Here is a 23755-nt window from a genome sequence, read left to right as displayed (position 1 = left end):
ACTATTTCTGAATGACATCGAGAATGAAAATTATAAAAAAGCCATAACTTAATCATTAGTGCAAATAGTTTAACATGTAAAGAAAAAAACCCACCAAGCGCACCCAAAGAAATCAAGATCAAAAGAAAATTAGACATTAAAGGATTCTGTTATCCTTAATCTAAAACTAGGTAATGGTAAAACTTTTGAAGCAAAAATGATTTATATAATTAATAAGCTGCAATTTATACAGAACTATGTTGCCATTCAATTTCAAAAGATTATTCTTAATTAATATGTAGGGTATAATTCTTTAAATTGGATTCGTCCTCATTTCGATATTCAAATTGTAATTATATTTTAGATGATAATTATGAATGAGCAAACAACAGAAAAAAAAAAAAGAAAGAAAGAAAGAAAGAAAGAAAAATGTAAGACATAAAATGTTACACCCAGAAAAGTATATGTACAAGTTTCATTCACAACTAGTCGCAATCTTTTAACATGCCGATTAAATCCACCATTGTTTTCCATTGCATCATATATATACAATATTCCTAATTTTGTTTTGTCTTCAACATTTGTCTTTCATCGTCTTAATTTGTTCAACAATGTAACAACATATATGTTCACATAAATCAAACCTTGTACATTATTCATACCTAATTCTTGAATGAATCTTTATATAGCTAAGCCAGCAGGCTATTTCCTTGAATATTAACACGCAAAAAAATTAGAAGCTGACTTTGCCATGATTCCTGCAAACTCATTGAAACTAATAACACCGTCACCATTGCTATCAGCTTCGGCCATCATATCGGAAAGCTCACGGTAAGTTAACGGATGGCCCATTTTTGCCATGGTGCTGGCAAGTTCTGCGGCGGTAATGTAGCCATTTCCGTCTTTATCAAATGATCGAAACAACTCGCTGAGTTGTTCTTGATTGATTAGGACATGCTCATTCAAATCAGGTAATAAGGCATGAACAAGCTCATCAAATTCTATATATCCATTGCCATTGTTGTCCATGTTGGTAAGTAAGGCATGGAGTTGATCGCCGGTGGGTTTGATGCCGAGAGATCGAAGGAGGGCGGCGAGCTCTAGGTGGGTGAGGCTTCCATCGGAGTCGGTGTCAAAGCGATTGAAGATGTCGTGCAGCTGATTGATCTGCTCGGAATGGAGGTTGGCCATCGCAAAGGGACGGATGTGGTTGTGGTTGTGGTTGTGGTGGTAGAAGATGAGAGCAAGAGAGAGGTTTTGAGTTTTGACCTAAAATGGTAAATGGCTAATTAGTTGGAACCTTTTTGCTTTTATTTGATGATGAAGAATGTGAGGTTCTTGTGTCGTCTGATTTGGTTGCGGGATTGGTTAGTTACATTGTTTTATAACAGGCACAGCCTTGAATTGTTAATTATAAACTATATTTGAGTGAATTCAAGTTATATAAAACTAATGGAATCTTCCAATGTAGTAAAACCCTATGCTTTTTAGAGAATATTAACCAACATTATAACCGAGTTGAGAACTACTGATGAGTACTATAATTAGTACAAAACTTCTCATTGCAATAAGTAATACCTCGACATTGGCTAATAATTTGTTTTGGGTATAATAAAAGCAGATAGCATTGTTTTTCCTTAATAAACATCTATATCTATATAGTTTAGCTAGATAGTTCGTTAAAAATTTCAACGAGATTAGATAAGTTTACAACTTAATTAATTAATGTTTAATTAAGTAATAGAGTATAGTCTTTTTTAAAAAAATAACAAAAGAAAAATAATCTTTTATGTATTTGGCCTTAAAGCGATTGCACCAAACTTGCTACGCATGCTTGGAATGGTAAATTAGCAAAGACTAATTATCCATTCATTCTACTCAATATGAAACTCACCACTAACTTCTTCAGCCTACTTGTTTATATTTTTTCTATGGAAAACTACCAAAAGTATCTATGAAGTTTACAAACGTTGACAAAAGTACTTATAAATTAAGGAAATTAACATTGTATCTATAAAAAATAAATTTCGAACGACAAAAGTATCTAAACCCTAATTTTTTATTGATTTTTAATCTACTTATGATCTTTGCTGAAGTAAATTTCAAATTGTATGAACGGATTTGTTAGTTTTTTATGGTTGATAGATGTTTCAATTTCTGGTTTTGCTAGAGTGAATTGAAATTGGATGAATGAATTTAAAAATTTTTTATGTTTTGAGTACTTTTTTAGTGTTTGATTGATTTAGTTTGGGTATGGATTGTAAACTTATTACTGAATCGGTTGAGGTCCGATCATCCACCATTTATTTGTCGATTGATTTAATTCTGTTGTAGGAGTAGTTTCGAATTTCATGACAAGGGTTTTAAAGATGCATGTTGAGTTATGGAAGGTTAAAAAAGTGAGTTAGTGTTGAGGGTGGGTAGCTTGAGAATTTTATTAAAAAATTAATAAAAAATCAAAATTTTGATACTTTTAACGTACAGAACTCATCTTTTATGGATATTTAATTTTCTTAATTTATAAGTACTTATATCAGCGTTCGTAAACTTCATGAATATTTTTGATAATTTTTTTTTGTATATATAATGTCCCTGAATTTTGAGCTTTATTCCATCTTTCATTCTTTTCCCATATCGAAATGCTCATTTTTAAAATATACTTCACTATTTGTTCTACACAGCTTAGATAATAATAGAAGATAGTAACTACTATTGAAAGGAAAATGTAATAAGGAGAGAAATTATTTGATGAAATATTTGTGACAAAGTTAATCACATAGCAACCATAATAATACCATACAACAAACACACCCTTCTTTATTCAGCTCTTTTATATCATATCTATGTCTTAGTGTTGATTTAGATTAGCTCTTTTGAGTAAATTTTTTTTAATTAAAGTATTTTTATTTAATTTTATATTTATAGAATACAGATAGAGCTTCTGCCAAGTTTGAACTAAAATAGAAAAATCCAAACAATTTCAAAGAACTTTGCACTAATTGAATCCAATCTTTCTTTGATGAACATAAATGTCAAAGTGTTCACAACAAATCCATTAAAACACATAATCCCTGTAACACCCTACTGATGCGAATTTTACAAACCACAAAATACCAGTAAGTACAACGGATCATATCAAGTAATAACTCACGGTGAGTGAATATCGATCCCACGAAGATTAACGGATTAAGCAAGTAAAATTAATCATTAATCTAGTCAGACAATCAAATTAGGATTTTGAAAGGCTTTATTCATAAACAGAAATTAAACGAAAGAAAACAGTGAGGTGTGAGAAATAATATGAATTAAAGAGTTAAGGTTTCGGAGATGTTGAAACTTTTGGATTAATATTTTTCACTTTCCACCTTGATCATGCAAAAATACTTTTATGACAAACCGTTAGTAATCAAACCCCAATCCCTTGATGATTTAATTTCTCTTTAACATAATTAATCGCTAATTCCTTAGTTAATTACTTAAAGAAAGAGTTGAAGAAAGTTCACAGATTTATAAAGCCACACAATTCATACGAATTTCTCCTAGTTGATTTTATGTCACTTATCAATCCAGTTTCAAAACTTAAGAATTATGAGAATCGGTTTTCAAGCTTAATTCAATTAATCGACTTTCCCAAGAAATTAAAATAATTCAAATCAGAGAAGAATTATTTCCCAACACATTCAAACCCTTTAAGATGAAGAATAAAAACCTATTCTTGAAAAGAAATTAATGCATTAATCAAAGGTGTAAAAAGCTAAAACATTAATCCATGGAATCAATAGAGCTCCTAACTTTAACTGAAGAGAGTTAGAAACTCATGTTCTTCCTTGAAATCCTTGAAAAATAAAGCTGCCGAAGCAGCCAAGAGCCTCCTCTGAAGAGTCTCTCTCTGCCTTAAATACTAACCCTAATTTAAATTAAAATAGAATCAAAACTAAAACAGAATCAAATATATCTAATTAATGATTGCCTCTAGCATAACTTCTAATATTTATCTTCTTGTAATCCTCAATTAATGCTAAGATTAGTGGATTTTGAATTGAGTCTTGAATTGATGAGGAAGTGGACATTTGGTAACTTGAATTGAGGCCCTAAGAGGTGTAGAAAATCTCACGTAGCACATGAAATGTATTGCGCACCAAGTGAAGCAATCTTTCGGCCTAGAATGTATTCTGTTGGGGTCACATCCAAAGTGAAATAGGCTACATTGTACGTGAGCCAATTTTCTTCAATTATGGGCTTCCTTTGCTTCTTCACATTATACGTGGTAAATTTCACGTTATATGTGAAAACCAACTTGTGCATACGTACGTTCGCCAAAATTTGCTTTTTGTGCATATGCACACATATATGCGTACGCACAGTTGCTGCGTCTTACGTGAAATTTTCCACGTACTACGTGAAATGGTGAATGATATGTGCGTGTGCGTATGCACAAGTGTGTCCGTACATACAGATCCCTTTTCTTCTCTTCACGTTTCACGTCTTTCACCTTCTCCTTCCAGTGAGCTTTCTGTCATTCACAAAAAGCATTCTGCTTGTCATTGTTTGTCATAGAGAGCTTTCTGTTTATTGCTCTCCATCTTCCTTTCTGTTATGTTTCTTTCTGTTTTTCTTCTAAAATTTCCTATAATTAATGAAATTCAACTAACCAAAGTAATGTTCATTCCAACCTTAAATTCTTGATTATTTAATAAAAATTCTTATTAAACCAATTCAAATCAAGAAAGAAAAATACTAAAGATGCGGACGCATCACCTACCACACAGAGATTTACGTCTATTACCACACAAAGATTTACTTCTAGGACATAAATCAAATGTGGTGAGGCGCTATGACCTCTAAAAGAAAAATATTATATATACATAGTAATAGTTGAAAGAAAAGTATAACAAGGAGCCTTGAAGGAAAGCTTAAGCAACGAGTCGCAAAAAGAAAAGCGCATCGCTCGCGTGAACGGAAACTTAAGTACGAAGAAGAGTAAGGAAATATATAAATAATAAGAGCGGAAAGTCAAAAGGTACATAATATCAAGCTCCAGCCTCGACCTGCGAAGCTAAGGCCGGCCGGAGAATATGTACATACATACATACATATATATAAGTATATCCCAAAATATCCCAACATACATAAAGTAATCGTCTAGTTCTCCAAAAGGCCTCTAAGAGGACTAAAAATAAGTTATATATATACATAGGAGAGTCTATAAACATAAATATATAATCGACAACCCAAAATATAACAGCCCAACTTTGCTTGCCATAGGAACCTTCAGACGCTTAGCGAGGAGCCTCTCGACCTGCATCTGAAAACGACAACATATGTATGGGATGAGAACTAGAGGTTCTCAACATGGTAATGGTACCCATATAAATAATATATAAGGTCCCGGGAAAGTTAGAGGCGATCCTAGATCTTTGACACTCATATTTAGAACTTAGAGTTATAAATTAAACCAGAAATCAGGTAAACTATCTAAGGTACTCAAGTTTCTAATCCAATATATAACTTAACACTTTAATCTCACTTTCCTTTAACCCTCTGAAACACCGGTGGAACTACCCTCGTCACTCCTCTGCCAAATGAGGGTTCTCTCAGTCACATAGGCATACAATACAGACAAAGAAAATACAGATAGAGTGCAGATATAGTAGGTAGAACATATAGCAATTAAACATAGTAATTCAAATAGGCAAACCCAAGTAATGCAAACTCAAACAAAATGTTGGCAAAAAAATACTGAAAATTAACACATACTTTTGTGCAAGCTTGTCATTTGTTTTCTTCAATCTTGCTTTTGTTATTTCTTACATTTCTTCACTTCTCACAATATATACAAAAGATTCTATTAATATATAAAATTTTGATGAATAAACAAAATATAGCATTACGATGATAGTTTCTGAATCTTACTCATCATCAAATTCGGTTTTTTTTTTGGGAAGATGAATCCACAATACCACGCTTCCTCTTTTTGGAATCCATCTTGAAAAAGCAAACAATCATCAGGCAAATAAACACAATAAAATTGACAAAATATACTGAAAACTAACACATACTTTTTTGCAGGCTTATCATTTTTTTCTTCAATCTTCTTTTTGTTATTTCCTCCTTTTCTTCACTTCTAGCAATACATGCAAAAAAATTATGTTTATAAAGATAATTTTGATGCAAAAAAAATATGATTACAATGATAGCCTCTGAATCTTACTCATCACCAAATTCAATCTCCATTTGGGAAGATGAATCTTCAATAATGTGCTTCCTTTATTTGGATTCCATCCAGAAAAAGTACAAACACACAAGGTAAATAAAGTGAATAAATATTTACAAAAGATATCGAAAAGTAATACTTACTTCTTGGCCATTCTCTCAGATTGTTTTTTTCTCTTCGGTGTCTCCTGTGAGTCATGTTCAAAATCAGACTCATACTCATAAATATTTTCACTTTTCGAAGATGAGTGCGATATAACAGTCGTTTCCTTTTGTGGCTTCTTTTGTTCCTTCTTTTTCTTTCTTTTTTGATTGGTCTCTCAGCTGTGTTCTTCTCACGATGCCCTAAAATAGGAAAAATATTAGTTAGCATAAAATATTAAAAAAATACATCGAAAATAAAGAAAAGATTTCTATCGAGTTGCCATTTTATCTTTCATTTTAGCTTCTATTCTTTCAACCAGCTTCTCCCTAGTCCAATATTGAACCCATGGTGGTCCAGAAATTGTATCCACCGACTTAATCTTGTTTATAGATTCATGAAAATATACAATCATCAGAGTAAAGAGGCAACCATGGACTGCAAATTTCTTTTTCAATTTGTGCCCTCTGATGCTCTTGATGAGGAAGTTGAGTACATGAGCATCCCAATTTCATTGTCGTATTGTGTCCACATGAAGAATGGGTGGCATGTGAACCAGAAAAAATTTGTTTATTGTTGTCGGCAATAAGAAGCACTTCTGAATGAAGAGGATGAATATCCTCTTGAATTTTAGCTGATTTTCCTGCCCATCTGCACTCATGTCCATTATAGAGTTTGTCAATTGTGACAAAGTCCAGCCTTTGAAGTTTTCAATAAGTTCCTTTTGCTCCTCATTGATTCTTTTATTTTTAATTTTGCTTGGATAGTGCTCCTCTACAATAGTATTAAAAATATTTCAATAACACAGAAATAATTTAAAAAATACTGAAATTTGATTTACAGAATAGATTACAAAATAAATTTTTATCAGATGCATTCAAGCCAAGGGCATCTTCTGTTTTTCACAGGTGATCTCGATTACATGGTAACGCATATGCAGTGTGTTATTGAACAAATTAAATAAATATGCTAATTCTTTCAAGAGCTTATGCGGCACATTTAAGGTAGGGATATGCGTCATAGCACCAAATCCCAATTCTTCGATAATAGCTTTTTTCTCATTGCTCATGTTGTAGAATATATCATGAATGGATCCTGTGGAGCATCTCAAATCATAAGTTTTTTTATAAATAAATGAGAATTATGTTACATAACTATATTTATACAAAAAAATTGAGTTGTTTTAACATATATATGATTAGATAATATTTTGGTCCTTCCTTTTTCGCGATGTTCCTGTCAGTAACTTTTTCATTGTCATTTTTTCTATAAGGAATAAAAACTTAGGTTAATAGGTGACAACAATACCAAATACACATTAATTCAAATGAAATACACCAAAATACAAAACAAATACACCATTATTATCTCTTGATTGCATCACACAATGTTAGTTCAAAAACATATGCAACTCAATCAAACATGCACAAAATGACACCAGAAGCACTACAATAATTTTCTATGGGCTAGTTACAACAAATGCATGAACAAAATTCCTCAAAAATGGACAAAAAATACATGCAAATCACTCAAACATGCAAAAAAATATCAGAAGTACTACAACAATATTCTGTTGCCTAGTTACAACAAAAAAGGACAACAGCACCAAGCACACCTCAATTCACATGAAATACACCGAAATATAACTCAAATACACTGTTATTATTTCTTGATTGCATCACCCAATGTCAGTTCAAAAACACATGCAATTCAATCAAACATATACAAAATGACACCAGAAACACTATAACAAATTTCTAAACACATGCAACTCAATCAAACATGCACAAAATAACATCATAAGCACTATAATAAGATTCTATTGTCTAGTTACAACAAAAAGAGGATCACAACACCAAGTACACCTCAATTCACATGAAATACACTGAAGTTGTTACTGATTACTACACATAAACTCAGTTCGAAACATGCAAACACTCAAACATGCACAAAACACATTTAAATCCCTCAAACACCTGCAAATATAGGTTAAACTATACGACAAACACTACGTAACATTTTTACACCGGTCTAACACAATTATCATCAAATGAATAGTATAATGACCACAATAATATATACTTTAACGCAAGCACATAAAATGAATCTACTAAATAAACAGAAATATCACTATCTAGTGTTTTGCGATCGAAAATGAGAAGGAAAAAAGTACAAAATTGAATGATTAGTGAACAATATCTTTAATAATGATTCATCTTTTGTTTCCGTGTTTCTTTGTGAAGATTTCGAACATAACTTTGAGAATTTCTTGAGTTTTTGCGATGATTTTAAAAGATTTTTTAGAGATTTTGAATGAAATTTGAATTTTGATCATTGTAGTTTTGATCGAGGAAGAAAAAATGTTTTTTATATTAACGTTAGTGGTATTGAATAGTTGTAAGAGCACGCGTATACATGCTCTTTAATCTTAAGTTAGTTTTTATTGGATTTGAGTCAATTTGGTTAGACTTAGTTTCCAAAAAAATTGGTAGGTATAGCATACCTGGTCAAAATATAAGAGGCTTTCGGTGGTTTACCCTTTGAAATTGAAATTGTTTGTTTGTTCGTTCGTGGACACCCCCTACTTTCATGAGTCTTTCTCAGAGTCGCTAGTGTGACTGTAACAGGATCGAAGAATGTTACTCTGATCTTCATAGTTGAAGATATCTTGCCGGTTTTGTTAGTTTCTGTGTCACTGACAGTCGTCGTTCTTGCGTCTTCAAAACGTGAAGGTGACCCCTCCAATGTCGTCGTCCGTTCTACGCCGTATCCTGCTTCTCCCCCAGTCCCACATCGTTGTGACCTTCACCGATTTGAGGATGAGACTTAACTGCTGCTTCTGCCTCTATGCACTTTAACAATCTCTGCAACGTGTGCTTTTGCCGTTGTTCTTTTGCTCCCATTCCCCTGCGCCGTAGCTGGCTTGCATTTGTTCTGTCTTGTTCTACTGTGGTTGTCGTTCTGACTCCATGGAACTAATGCTTCCGGAGTTGCGATGCCATTGCTGCTATCGCCGTTCCTGCATCTTGCTTCCCTTGTCTATGTCGCAGTCTCTGAGCTATCAAACCGCCACTGCCGCCATTTTGTCACTGCTGCTGTTGGTCGCTGAAGCTGCACCAGAGAAACCGCCAGCCACCATTACCCATCCTCACATTCTCTGTGAGCTTAGTTACTGCTTTGAGGTATGAATCTTTAATGAAATTAAGTATTATTCTCTCAAACCCTAGGTTATGTGATTATGATAAATTTGGTGAACTTAATTCTGTTTGTTGTGTTGATTATTGATTGTATGATGATCATAATGGTAAGTGAATATGATTGGGATTTATGTTAACCACGAGGTATGGTGATCTTGGCAATATTATGTTGGAATTGATTGTTGATTATGCTAACTCTATGAAACTGTGTTAATTGATTTGTTATGGTCAATGATCATAGTTAAAAATATGGCAATATCGAGTTAAACTTGAGGATGCATTTTGACAAACATCAACTTATGAAAAGTAGACGCTGCTGGAATTTTGTATACTTTGCTTAAAAATGTGAATTGGATGGTTATTGTAACACCCTCACTATCAGAATGTCATGCTTCCGACTGCGCCACTCTGATAGCTCGAACATTACGACGACGCTTAACATATTTAATACTAAGATAGGAGCCAGCCGTATAACCTTCCAAAAGACTTTTAATTGAAAGCATAAATACATACTTACAAGCCACATATAACACCTACAAAGAATATATATATATATATATTGACTTCCAAACATTACACAATACAAATCCTATCCCTCTTACAAAATGTATAAAGATAAAGGTGAGAGAAAATATAATATCTAAAACAATACAATATATCATATAAACGGAAACGAAAAATAAACTCTTCGAGACTTCTTCGTCCGTATCCTGAAAAGGAAACACCTGTAGGGGAGTGAGAACATCGTCCTCGAAAGGGTTCTCACTATAGGGTTACAGAATTGATATAATAAGATACGTAAAATAAATCTGTTTTCAGAGTACAGTGATCGTTGTTTGCCTTATTTATCGTTTCAAAAATCAAAGGTTTACATTTTCAAAAATCCGAAATCCTTTTTAAAAGAGAAATCTGTTTATTCTTCAAAACCCAAAACCTTTTGTATCAAAACTTAAAAGTTTTCCTAGACAGTATGAATGACCAAGCTGTTCCAAGTATAGGTTCATTAAGTGTATACTGAACCAGTTTGATTTTTCATATTTTACTAAACCAAAAACTCAAACCAATCACGGCCTCCAACCCATCACATAATCAATCGTGGCCTAAGGCCCAAACAACTCAATCACAATCCAAAATCACCACAATCCAACTAATTTCAGTTACAAACACAAATAGAAAGATTCAAACACAAACAAAGCAGTTACATCAAGTATAGCAATTAGCAGTTAAACATAATTATTCACGTAGGCAAACCAATTACAAGTTGCACACCCAAACAATGTCACATAGATGCATATGATGAATGTCTATTCTATTGGCTCGTGATATCACTTATCAGTCTATAAATGCCAACCCGACACATCCTTTCGGATGTCGCTTTTCTACCACGCCAAGGATATAGTGCCCTGCACACTCTTGCGATGGAAATTCTGCCACGCCAGGGATATAATGCCCTACACACTATTGACCCACGGATATAGTGTCGGGCACACTCGCATGTGTAACCCAAGGATATAGTGTCTGGCACACTCTTGCAGCAGAAAAGATTATCCATCATAATTCAACCCAGGGATATAGTGTCTGACACACTTTCAATAAGTCCATCGTCCTTTTCCAAGTTCCAAAACTCATCATCAGTTTCTAATTTCTCAAATCAATTTCCTTTACAACCAAAAACCCATTTCCTTGGTGACATATTCCGAAACTCCAAAAAACTTCAAAATCATATCAATTGTAAATCTCTTCCAAAAGTCATCAAAATCATTCGTTTTAAATCAGGATTTGGTAATGAAATTTCACAGAAGAGTCTCAAAACTTTAGGGGAGTACAACCTAACTCAATTTCTTAAAAAATTATTGAAACTCTTAAAATCATAGCTTCTTAGTTTGAGTAAATAGAAACATAATTTATTATAAAACTGAATCATATAAAGTCACAAGTCCAAACCCAATCCAAAACCAGTTCATTTAAATTAAAACCACTTTCAGGCCCCTCTTAAAAACCAATTCTCTGACTTCTTCCAAAACGTCACACACGCAATTATTCAATCAAAGTCTAATTTCCTTTAAAATCATTAAAAGCTCCTCTGAATGAAATTCTTAAGTCTAACCAAAAACATAAGCCCTTTTTATATTTAAAATCGATATTAGAACATAATACTTTTCTTCAGTGATTCAAAATTGTAAAGTAATTCTTTTCTAAATAAATCGAACTCAAGACATATAGTTTTCTTAAATAAATTAAACTCGAAAACATAACTATTTTCTTAATAAATCATATAATACAATTTCTCAAATCCAAACCTTTCTAAATAACTTTTCAAACAAAGTCTAAGATTTTTGTAGAAATTTCGGCAGCACCTCCCCTAAAACTTGGACTTTGCCACCCTTTTCGGGTCCCAACAAAACCATTTCACAATCATTTTCTGCGGTCCAAAACCAAAATCAGTTCAAAAGCAAGCTAAATCCAATCATTCATATTATTTTCATATCTCAAGGAAACCGTTTCAAGATCAAATCATTATCAACTGATCAAACTCATTTCCAAAACTTTAAAGAAACAATTCAGCAATAGTCCATTTATCAAAACCAAACAGTAATCCAATCAAACATATAATCATATTTATCCAAAACAGCGAGACAATACATAAAACTTATACAATCACTAAAAAACGTATTCCTCATATCGATATCTATTTATAACAATTCTAAATTATAAAATTGAGTTTTTAGAAAAAGTCCCTACCTTGACTCATCAAAACCATAACCCAAACACGTCAACGAAACCTTTTTTTCTCAACTCGAAACCAACGGCAACCGCAAACTCAGTCCCTAACCACTCTCGCAGCAACCACAGCAACTTAAAAGCGACATGCAATAATCAGAACTCGAATCTATATTACCAAACCTCAGAGTTTATAACCAACATAACAGAATACTAACGCAAGAATTTTCGAAACATAAATACTTACTGTAATGACAAAACGAAGTGACCAAAACTCTGAATCGACCCGGCAATAGCTCTGACAATAACCTCGAGCGACAGCAGCAAGCAAAAACCCGGGGTGACAGCGATTGTAATAACCACGCAGCGTCAAAAATCTTCTTGGAACCCAAAAGGACAGAAACTAGTGCACGAAATTGACTCCGCATGTTTTGCACAGATAGACCGGCAAGTATACTGGGTCGTCCAAGTAATACCTCAAGTGAGTGAGGGTCGATCCCATAGAGATTGTTGGTTTGAGCAAGCAATGGATACCTTGCAGATTTTAGTCAGGCGGGTAGAAAATATAGTTTGTCACGAAAAAATGCATAAAACAGATAAAATAAATAAAACGTTACTAGATAAGTGTGAAATCTATGGTAGGAGAAAGGTTGAGGCTTCGGAGATGCTTCTTCCTTCTGGATCAACTTTTCTCTGATGGATTCATTCTATGGCAGGCTGTATATGATTAACGTCGGGTCAGCGGTCATTAATCTCCTCTTCTTCAAATCAAACGCCGGGTCAGCGGTCATCCAATCTGAATAGGGGTGAAGCTCTAGCAGTCAATTCCTTTGGTGATCCTACTCCAAACACCACATACAAGGTCGGATCTTCCGGATCATAGAACGTTGCTCCTTGGGTTCTAGCCTATACCACAAAGGCCCTAATCGCCCTGCACATCGGCTGAACTGATGTCTCGAGAAGTCCCTAACGAAGCCGTAGATTAGCCGTCTAGGAGATGTATAATCAAGCTTGTGGTTCAGTACTATCCCGTCAAGGACTCGCAAGAACCCATGTGGAATTGGAATGACGGTCAAGTTACACTCCCAATCCATTAGGATGAAGAACGAAGATACATCTTAGAATAGAATCAAGCATAGACTGAAGTAAAATAGTGATATTATTAATTCATGAGAATCAGCAGAGCTCCTAACCTGAACCTTAGGAGGTTAGTGACTCATAATGTACAAAGGAACAATGTAATTCGAAAATAATACATAAAGTTCTGAACAAGGGTGATCCTTGTTCTATATATACTAATTTACTACCTAAGAATTACAGAAATAAGATAAACTAGTCCTATAGTGCAAAAATCTACTTCTGAGGCCCACAAATTTCAAGTTCATATCACTTCATTTGATTAATTAATTGTCAATTGGAACTGGTGCCTGTTTTCATAAATCAGTTCAGAATTTCCAGCAAGCAATCCAATTTCCAAGTGACTTAATTAAGCCTACAAAATAGATATGGACATGAAATTTATACTCACTTAAAATAGACTGATAGATCTTATAAATCCTTTTCAAAACAACTCAAAATTCCAAATAAATAAAAAATTACAGCTGCTGAAAGTTGGTACTGCAGAACCAGAAAATCAAAAAATTCTGCAGCAAGCACTAAACTTCAAAAATTTATATCTTCCAAAACACTTGGTCAAATTCTCTGAAATTTTTATGGAGTAATCTTGACTTCTTCAAATTTGATAGAAAAATAATTTGGATTGAAAATCACGTCTAAACTACTCCTAGTTTTTATTTTAAGTTGCTATCCAAAATTCTACAGAATTTCTACAGCATAGGTACTTAAGTTTGTAAACACTAACTTGCTTCCCTAAAATCCTAACCATTATACATCATTGATCCTAATTTGTTTAGGTCATCTCTTCTTGTTTCATATAGATTACAGCTCCAAGAGCTTCAATTCATATATTCCAAAAATTTACACCATCGGTACCATATCATTACACCTTCACAATATCAAACTCTGCACTATACTCAATAATAATTACTCAACAAATTCATGATACACTAGCAGAATTGTAGCAAACTATTGCAACATCAAATTTATGACTCCTCTAAAAAATTCCAGTAGCAATTACCACACATTCATATAGAATCATCATCAACAATAAAATCATAACTGTCAGCTACACATATCTCTAATCTAATCACCTAACCCCTTACCTCTTTTGATGCTCAAGAACACAATTCTTGCTCTCTTGTTTTCTTGAATCAGGAACCCTAACATACAAAACAATCGGAATTTTGTTATGGATTCATGGCCATTTAGTCGAGCCAGAGAATGGGTAAGAGAAGGGTTCTCACCCTTGTAGGTGGCAGTTCTTGGGAAATTCAGTCAGTCTAGCAAGAAATGGAGCACAATAAAAGTTGAATTTTTGGATTGGGGAAAAAGAAGAAAGAACAGAGGTTACTGGGTCTTACCCAACAAGAAGAAGAACACTAAGGAAATCATAAAGGAAAAGGGTAGGGTTCCTTCTTTGGCTCCGGGTAGCAACACCCTTGATGGCCCTTCTCTTTCTTCTTGATGGTGATGTACGCAGATGATGATGATCTTGTTGACGTTTTCCTCCTCCTCTTCCTCAAGCAATCGCCACTTTTTCTTCCTTTCTTCTCTTCGTGTGGTTTCCAGAGGAATTCAAAGGCTTGACTCTGCTATATATATGTATAGAAGGTGGAGAAGGATGAACTGGTGCGGCAAGGCTTCGTGGCTTCCTCCCCTTGCAACACCACATCACATCATTGATTTCACAAAGCGGTGACCATGATTTACTTTGAAACACGTTCGGTTGTGAGAGGAGAAGGGAAGATGGATTTAATAAGAGTTCCTTGGGTTTGGTTTAATTAAGGAAGCATGGTTTGATTGAATCGGAAGAAGAGAAAGAAAACCGTGACTTTATAATAAAAGAAAAATCGGTTTGATTATGAAATGGTGGAGTTTGTTTGGTACGATTTTTAGTTTAGGACACGCTTTTATCTCTCACGGCATATCTATTCTTTTCACTTATCAATCCTAAATCCGCCTTATTAATTTATGATGAGGTGATTCTCAGATATTTATCGAATTTTTCATCACAGAATTTCGGAGAATAACTCTGTGGAGAATCAAGGTGTTATAGCTATCAACTAGTAAAAGGCATAACTTACCTTGTGGGTTTCTTATAGTGGCAGAGCAAATTTTAATTTTATATCCAAGTTACATTGGATTGTTGATCATTCTTTAGATTATTGAAAATTTATCGAAGAATAAACTACCATTTGGTCATCAAAAGATTCAATTTTTGACAAAACATTCTTTGAAGAAAAAATGACATTTTCACCCTTCAAAGATGATTTCAATTTGATAAAATGCACCAATTATAGTAATACATATTCGAGAAAGAATTATTGACATTAGATTTCGACGTAACTTTTTGTAAGCTTGCTTAGAAAAAATAAAAAAGGGTCTAGACATCGAATTTTTTCTTGAGATTTTGTATGTACCTTCTAAATAATTTTCTAAATGTTACCAATAAAAATTTGGATCAAATGCATGAATTATTTGCAATTTATAATAAAAGATGGTAGATTTTGTGAAATTGAGAAATTTTTTGGAGGGTCAAAATATAATTTCTTATTTTAAAGGGCTATTTTTGTCAAAAATTGAATCTTTTGAGGCAAAGATGGTAGTTACATATAAATTTTGAGGTGAACAAAGCAATGGATAGCTTCTGCATTTTATTTCAACTTTTACAGCTTTAATTTTATTGGCTACTTTCAAGGTGTAGTACTCAGTATACAGTTTCTATGTTTTAATTTGATGATAGAAATGCTGTTGGTTTAGGTAAGGATGGATTCTCAGTTTTTCATTTTGTATGGTCCTAACTGTTAAAATTTATTTATATTGTGTTCTACTTTTTTACAAGTCAAGCAATCTTTCTGTTAATAAAATTTGGATGTTTATGTATAATTGAAATCAACTTCCACGCAACAGCGATACTTAATACATAATATGTTGTAGAATGAGAACAAATATTCTTCACATGTTTAAAAGTTTGCTAATAATTTTATGATTAATCTTATTGTTCAACCTGTTTCTTAGACAACTCTTAAATAATTATATCTGTTTACTCTTCGTATTTTATTTTATTTTGGAGATGGTTCATCTTTGAGATGTAGATCATAAGGGATAAATAAGCAACTGCTATAAAGATATAATCACATTTGCTGAAATTCTTGTTTTAGGACATATACCTGATATTTAATTTAATTTCTGCTGCTGAAGGAACTTACCACCAGTCTACCACTAGAGCTGGGTATATGAGCTATGATATGTGGATCCATTTGCCGCTACACCTGACTCCTTGACTCCCAGCATATGTCAATGTTTTGAAAACTGAACCGGGGGTGGTTGGACTGGTTCAACTGCAAACCGATAATATTAACGATTCGGTCAAACATGTAAAACCGGTAATAAAACCAGTAATAAAAATCGGTAAATAACTGTTGAACTGGATGAGAACTGACCAATCGGATCGAACCGGAATCCGGCTGGTCGACCGAACCGAAATCCGGCCGGTTTACACAAAAAAGGGAAGCTCCTTCGTTTCTTTCTCCCTTTCACCCTTTCTTTCTTTCATTCAGAGAAATCACACAAAACCCTAGCACTATAAGCCTACACCACCGCCGCAAGGAGTGGCATACTGCCGCCGTCCGTCGCACTCAAAGTTCGCCATCCGTCGCACTCAAAGTTCGCCATCCGTCATCTAGCTTCCCTCGTGCTCCAAGTCTTCAACCCCTGTTCGCTGTCACCGATCGCGGCTGCTTCCTCGAGCTCGGCGTCCGTCGTCTTTGTCTGCTCAGCCGCGCTTCCGTCGCCGCTTGTTTGCCGTTCACGTTCGCGTCTTCGTTCAGCTGTCGTCTTCGTTCGCGTTCTTCGCCGTTCGCGTTCGCTCGGCGTTCACCGTTCGCGTTCACTCGCTGTTCACCGTTCGAGTTCGCATTCGTCTGGAAGCCACGTTGCTCTACTTCAAACTCTGCGATCAACCCGCGCGCTCCACCCAGCCGTCGAACTGCTCTCTTTTGTCGCCGTCGTGAGTTACCTATACCCGCCGTTCCCTATACTCACACAACACCAATACTCTGCTTCAAACTCTGCAACTTCTGATTTCTATTACAATAAGTAATTATTTGATTTGGTAGTGGTTTGGAATTTTTCATTGACTGAATTAAAGTTACAAACTTAAAATAGTTATGTTCTCTTCTCTATCACATTGAAATTAAGCTTTGAATTCTCTTATTTCGTTTTAATTTCACCGCACTCACCATGTTTGATGAAATGCTTTAACCATATTTCTTGTTGGTTTTATAATTTCTAGCTTTTAGAAACTTAGTAAGTTGATTGCATGTGAAATTAGAATAATTGGATCATAGTAATTAGGAAATTTTAGCTGCACAAATAGCATCTTTGCAGAAAACATATTAGTATGATTATTCCACTTGCATTAGTGTTCTTCTGGTAAATTTTAACTGTTATTGTGAACTTGTTAATTTGCTAATTGTTCTTGTGTTGTTGTTCTGTTGTTCTTCTGTTACTTCTAATTTTTTTTTGTTTTAGTTGTGATTTTCTGTTCTTGAACAAACATAATAATTTGCTAAGTTGTTGGGCTGCTGTTGTTTTAATTTGCCAAATTGTTAGGTTGCTGCGACTTAATTTGTTGGATTTTCTATTTAGGTCTTATTCTTGTTTATTTGCTAAATTGTTGTTGTGTATTTATTGTTTATTTGCTGGATATTGGTGATCATTGTCTTTGAGATATTTATTGTTTATTTGCTGGTATTGGTGATCATTGTCTTTGAGATTATTTACTATGCAGGTTTAGTGTCATGAGAAACTGTCTTTCTGTGTGTTATGACTTATGAGCATTTGGTGAAGCCTGTATTGTACCTATTCAAAGCTTAGTTTTACCAAATGGTCTTTAAAGCAACTCGTCTAAAATGCTACTGTACAAACCCAAGTCTATTGTCTCTTAAAGCCTGTATGCACCTTCATTTGGTGAAGCCTTTCTAGCACTAGTTCACTACCAACTTTGTTATTAATAATATTATCAAATTTATTTATGCGAGTACTATGTTTATTTTTCAGTTGGATTTATGATAATTCATTTGATATTCTTCTTATTCTTGTCAGATATTTCTTTTAACATTTTGTGTACTGATGAGGAATTATACTTGCTTGGTATCATGCTTTCATCTGGCAATTTTGCATTTAATATAAAAAAAGGAAAATCCTAAAAGAGGTAATTCACCACTCCATTGGAAAAACTTCATACTACCCTATACCCTCAACTTAATACTTGCATATTTATAATTTATTTATTATTCTATTCTAAAACGGTTTTTCTGGTTGATGTGGTTGAACCGGTTGGACCAATAAACTATTAAATCAGTGACTAAAGCGGTTTGATGACCGGTCCAGTTTTCAGAACCTTGGTCTACCGACCAAAGGCCTCCTTCAAGTGACACTATTTCACCAAATGTGGAGCCACCTGCCGTTCTCACTCAAAACATGTCATTTTCATCTCTCTTTCCGTCGCTTCCTCACTCGCTCTATCCACGAGAACATTTATGACCCGCCATTTTCACCCTCCAGGAAGCCACATCATAAAGTAAATGAGAAAAACAAGAAGAAAAAGAAAACAAAGAACATCAATGATCCTGATAAAATCGCAGCCCCGAAACTTCCCCTAAAATCAGAGCTTCCATTTGATTTCAGATACTCTTACTCAGAAACCAACTCTTCCGTGACACCCATCAGCTTCCGCGAATCACCGAAGTTCTCTCCGTTTGGACCTGGCCGGCTTGACCGGAAATGGACTGGGACGTGCGCACCAGTTCAGGAGGAAGTGAACCGGACGAGGCTAGAAGAGGAGCGGAATCGGGTCCTTGGAGAACCGCTCACGGAGGATGAGGTGGCGGAGCTCGTGGAACGATACCGTCACAGTGACTGTGCAAGGCAAATCAATTTGGGTAATCTCTTTGCAATCTCTCTAGTTATTGTTATTGTACCAGTAGTAGTGGTGGTAAGAGAAGTGGTTTGTCTACATGAGGTGATGGTTCAAATTTCAATATTGTTAATATAAGGCTCTATTGATGAACTAGGGATTGCAAATCACAACCCCTTATTGAAATACACGGTTGGAACTACCAACTGTGGAGGGAGTTCTTCCTCTCCAGTTTTAACAGTTTTAACAGAAAATTCACAAAACTAAAACTAACTAATCAACTAGCTAGGACTATGACTACTGCCCTTATGCCTGCTAGTGCAGCTCAAAGGGAACAAACAGATAGCGAATTAACAGCAATTAGGAACCAAAACAACTAAAACCAGCAAGTAGACTACTTGCCTCTCCTCTTGTGAACTAAACCAAACCTGTTTCTACTGCAAAACATGTATATATGTTAAATTACTTTATGTGATTTTCTTTCCTGGCTTTAGTGACTTCAATTCTAACACAATTGTTCTGTAAGCATGTATGTATTATTTTATGCTTATCTGCAATGCTAGTGTAAATGCTTAAGGATCGAGAAATGCCAAATACTGCAATTTTGCAGTTTCTTTTCGTTTTTGTTTCAACTGGATCTTTCTTTATAGTAAATTTTTGTACCAGGTTATAGTATAATAGTATAATTATGTAAGTGAATTTCAAAATCATTAGTGTAAGATTGTCAATTTAAACTAGATGCATTTTTAATCTGATGCACCAAAGGAAATGCATCTTCAATTAACTCATCTACTAAATACAATAACAAAGGCTTGCCCCACTAGATAGGGTTAGCTGCATGGAGCACAAAATGTCATTGCACCTTGTTGTGAATCGTGTCTAAACTCAGTCCATTCATGCTAAAATCTCTTTGGGCTAATGTATGATGAATACTTACCAGTTACCACCTTTAATTGGAAGTAGATAATGTTGTATATGTTGTGGTGGTAGGGAAGGGAGGAGTCACACACAACATGCTGGATGACATCCATAATCACTGGAAGAAAGCTGAAGCTGTCAGAATCAAGTGCTTGGGTGTGCCAACTCTTGACATGGATAAAATTTGTTTCCACCTCGAGGTCCCCATTCTTGCTGTCTAATTTGCAGTTTACAATGTTCATTCATAATTTGTGTACTATTGCTGTATTTACAGGACAAGTCTGGTGGAAAAGTCATCTACCGAAACATCAATATTTTGTTGTTGTATAGAGGTCGAAATTATGATCCCAAGAACCACCCTGTTATTCCTCTCATGCTGTGGAAGCCCTATGCACCAATATATCCAAGGCTTGTGATGAGTGTCATTGAGGGTTTGACGTATGAAAGAACGAAGGAAATGAGAAAGAAGGGGTTGGACTTAGACCCCCTGATGAAACTCAGTAAGTGAACTTTGGTATTGAAGACTCTGTATTTGGTTATGTTTTCATATTATTCTTGGGAAGATAGCATAACTGATTTAGTTTGAATTAGTTTTATTGTGAAGTGATTAAGTTTGGTAGTTCGTCTAAAAGTGATTATGATAGATAGTAAAAAGATTTTACTTCTTTTAAAGTCAAATCTAGAGGCAAGAATTGATGATCGTTCATGAAAATCAAACATCATCTCAAATTGATTTTGGGCCTGTAGAATTGATTCCAATTTCTAAAGCATCTCATTCGAAATAGAAATACATGCTAAACTAATGGCTACTATTTAGTCCTTGCCTGTTTGAAGAAGTTGCTGATCCTAACGTGTTATGATTTTCAAATTTTTATGTTCAGCTAGAAATGGTGTATATGTGAATGTAGTGGAGAGAGTGAGAGAAGCTTTCAAGACTCAGGAGGTTGTGAGACTGGACTGCAGACATGTTGGAATGAGTGACTGCAAAAAGATTGGAGTTAAGCTACGGGTATGTCAAAATCCAGTGTTTGCATCGTGTAGCTGAAAATCAGATCTTACATGAGTATGTGCCTGAAGTCATTTAACCATGTTGCTATTGTAGGATTTGGTGCCGTGTGTCCCAATCTTGTTCAAGGATGAACAGATAATCCTCTGGAGAGGAAAAACAGACCAAGAACCTGCTTTTCAGGACCACGATGTAGTGTCTGCAGTGTAATCTGTAAATATTGACAGGATTATAAGCTGTAGCCATTTTTACTCTATGGAGACACCCATGTTCGGGGCAACATGGCAAAAGTTGAAAACGGTGCTCTCATGAAGAAAGGAATACAAATGAACGGATAGACTTTATAATTTATGCATTGATCTACTATGAAACTAGCAAAATGTAGTGGGATGGGTTTTGTTTTTTCGGCAATTAGTTGTCATGTACATGCTTTGTTGATGTATTATATGTACTCATTCTTATCTTGTAAACTGAGTCAACACACATTAGTTCCCCGGGTTTTCAAGAGTGTTGAATAATAAGTCAGCCTATGTTTGGCTCAATTTATGTAGTATGAATGCATATAATTTTCTTCACAATTTAGGATAATGTCCGGCAAAATGCTTTGAATGCTTATTGTCACGGAAGAAAGATTTTCCATTTTCTTCCGTGTGTTATCTGTTTTACAACTCATGAAGAATTAAGTCGGGAGAGTCTATGTAATATTATCTATTAGTAATATATTAAGTAGAATTAAAATGGTCTTTAGATGCATTATTAGCCGTCTAATTTTTACTATTATATCACGTCAGTTGACAAATTTACACAATTTAAATATAATTTATCTAATTAAAATACCTTTTAATCTCTTTATCTCTAATTAAAANGATAATTTAAGAATTGTAATATTTGTTTTAAATGTAATTAAGAATAACAAAATTATATATTAAGTAATGAAAGATTACAACGGTAACTATAATTAAGGCTGTACACGGATCGGATACGATATTCGCACTTTTTCAGGCTGAATCCGATTCGATCCACATACTTGCGGATCCGATATCGGGTATATCCGCATAATTCAAAAAAACTATTTTAAGATTTTGTTTGGCTGTTTTTACAAAAAGAAATATCCAGAAAATTTATTTTTCACCTGTTTAAGCATATTTACTTCTAAAATATTATCAATAAAAGTTCTCTTGAATAACAAAAACAAAATAATAACACAAGATTTAATTTTAATTATTCTAAGTTGAAGTACAACATCAAAAATTAAAAACAAGATATCATAAAATTCATAAAATAACACACTAAAATTCATATCACATTAGGGTTTACTTTCTTAAACTATGCTATTTATATGAGATGTGCGGATATGCAGATTTGCGGATCGGATCCACAAATATCACTGCCAAATCCGCAATCCGATCCTACCATAGTGCGGATCGGATAATATCCGCAAAATTCGGATCAGATGCGGATAATTACCGCGAATATGCGGATATTATCCGATCCATGTGCAAGCCTAATTATAATGGTTATTTTAACGGTCACAAATGACAAAAAAATATCATAAATATGTGCACACTTATATATATATATATATATATACATATATCTTTAATTCTGGAATATCCATTTACATTCATAGTATAACTATTCTAAAGAAATCGAGTTTTTGTTTTTGTGGTCTGCAAAATTGCCAGCATGCCTCCAAGAATTGCTCATGAGCATTGGTAAGTTCAATATTTATGTTCTTTAGCTCATTTAGCTTTTCCCACAATTTATATTTTAAATATTGTTCCATTTGGCAAATATTAATTTTCAGAATCGCAACTGCTCAATTAATATCCGCCCAATATCAAGAAGCAAGGTATAGACGAAAATAATTACTAAATTTCAAGAGAAATCCAACTTTCTATTAGAGTCCAGATTGGTTGTCACTTTTTTATAATGTTGAATTTTTTTTATAAATATAAAAATTAGCCGATATCTATCATTTTGCATACACTAAGTTATTTATAATTTTTCTTGCTCAAATTAGTTACTTAATTTTTAATTAACCTATATTTTTATATAACTTAACGTGGCTCCATCTACACAAAGATACTATCTTAAAATATACACAAATAATAGAAAAAAGAACTACATTCACAACAGTACCAACAAAAAAAACCATATCAATAATAATAAAAACAGAAAACAATAATCCACAAAATAGATAATAAATACATTTAGAAAAAGCTAAACATAATATTTTATAAAATTTGATTTGTTATTTCTACATTTGTTATCTTAAGTTGTTACCAACATTTTTTATAAAAAAAAAGAACAATGCTTTAATTTTACTAAATATGATTAATATTAGAAGTGTCTAGTATATAGAGGTGTAAAGCTTTTACCTATACTAGAATAAATACCCGCGCTTCGCGCGGACTATGTGAAGATATATTTAGTAAATTTTTATTGTACCCAATTATCTTACGTGACCAAATTAAAAATGTATATGATGCTACTTATAAATGTAAAAATAAAAACGTGATACCAATTAACTAATGGAA

At 34.0% G+C, this 23755-nt stretch overlaps 2 protein-coding genes and 2 long non-coding RNA genes across 4 annotated transcripts; 1 reads left to right on the top strand and 3 right to left on the bottom strand.

Annotated features, from left to right (window-relative positions):
* LOC107640861 (probable calcium-binding protein CML15) lies at positions 396 to 1357 on the bottom strand. The gene has a single exon (XM_016344364.2). It carries the CDS (start codon positions 1168 to 1170, stop codon positions 697 to 699), a length of 474 nt encoding a protein of 157 aa, XP_016199850.1. The 5' UTR covers positions 1171 to 1357; the 3' UTR covers positions 396 to 696.
* Positions 5023 to 6126, bottom strand: LOC110262950. Its single transcript, XR_002347962.1, has 4 exons — positions 6039 to 6126; positions 5893 to 5949; positions 5737 to 5802; positions 5023 to 5278 (listed from the first exon to the last, which is right to left on the bottom strand). It is a non-coding gene; the product is annotated as an uncharacterized LOC110262950 (long non-coding RNA).
* On the bottom strand, positions 14187 to 15005 carry LOC107641984. The gene is made up of 2 exons (XR_001620561.2): positions 14616 to 15005; positions 14187 to 14531 (listed from the first exon to the last, which is right to left on the bottom strand). It is a non-coding gene; the product is annotated as an uncharacterized LOC107641984 (long non-coding RNA).
* Positions 17058 to 21857, top strand: LOC107643801 (CRS2-associated factor 2, mitochondrial). Its single transcript, XM_016347549.2, has 6 exons — positions 17058 to 17380; positions 18766 to 19316; positions 20282 to 20409; positions 20484 to 20709; positions 21091 to 21218; positions 21312 to 21857. The coding sequence occupies exons 2-6, from the start codon at positions 18824 to 18826 to the stop codon at positions 21423 to 21425; spliced, it is 1089 nt and encodes a 362-aa protein (XP_016203035.1). The 5' UTR covers positions 17058 to 17380; positions 18766 to 18823; the 3' UTR covers positions 21426 to 21857.

This window comes from Arachis ipaensis, chromosome B05, assembly GCF_000816755.2.
Source record: "Arachis ipaensis cultivar K30076 chromosome B05, Araip1.1, whole genome shotgun sequence".
In the NCBI taxonomy this organism is placed as follows: Eukaryota; Viridiplantae; Streptophyta; class Magnoliopsida; order Fabales; family Fabaceae; genus Arachis; species Arachis ipaensis.
Note: the sequence above shows the minus strand (reverse complement) of the source record. Positions and strands in the feature narration are given on the sequence as shown.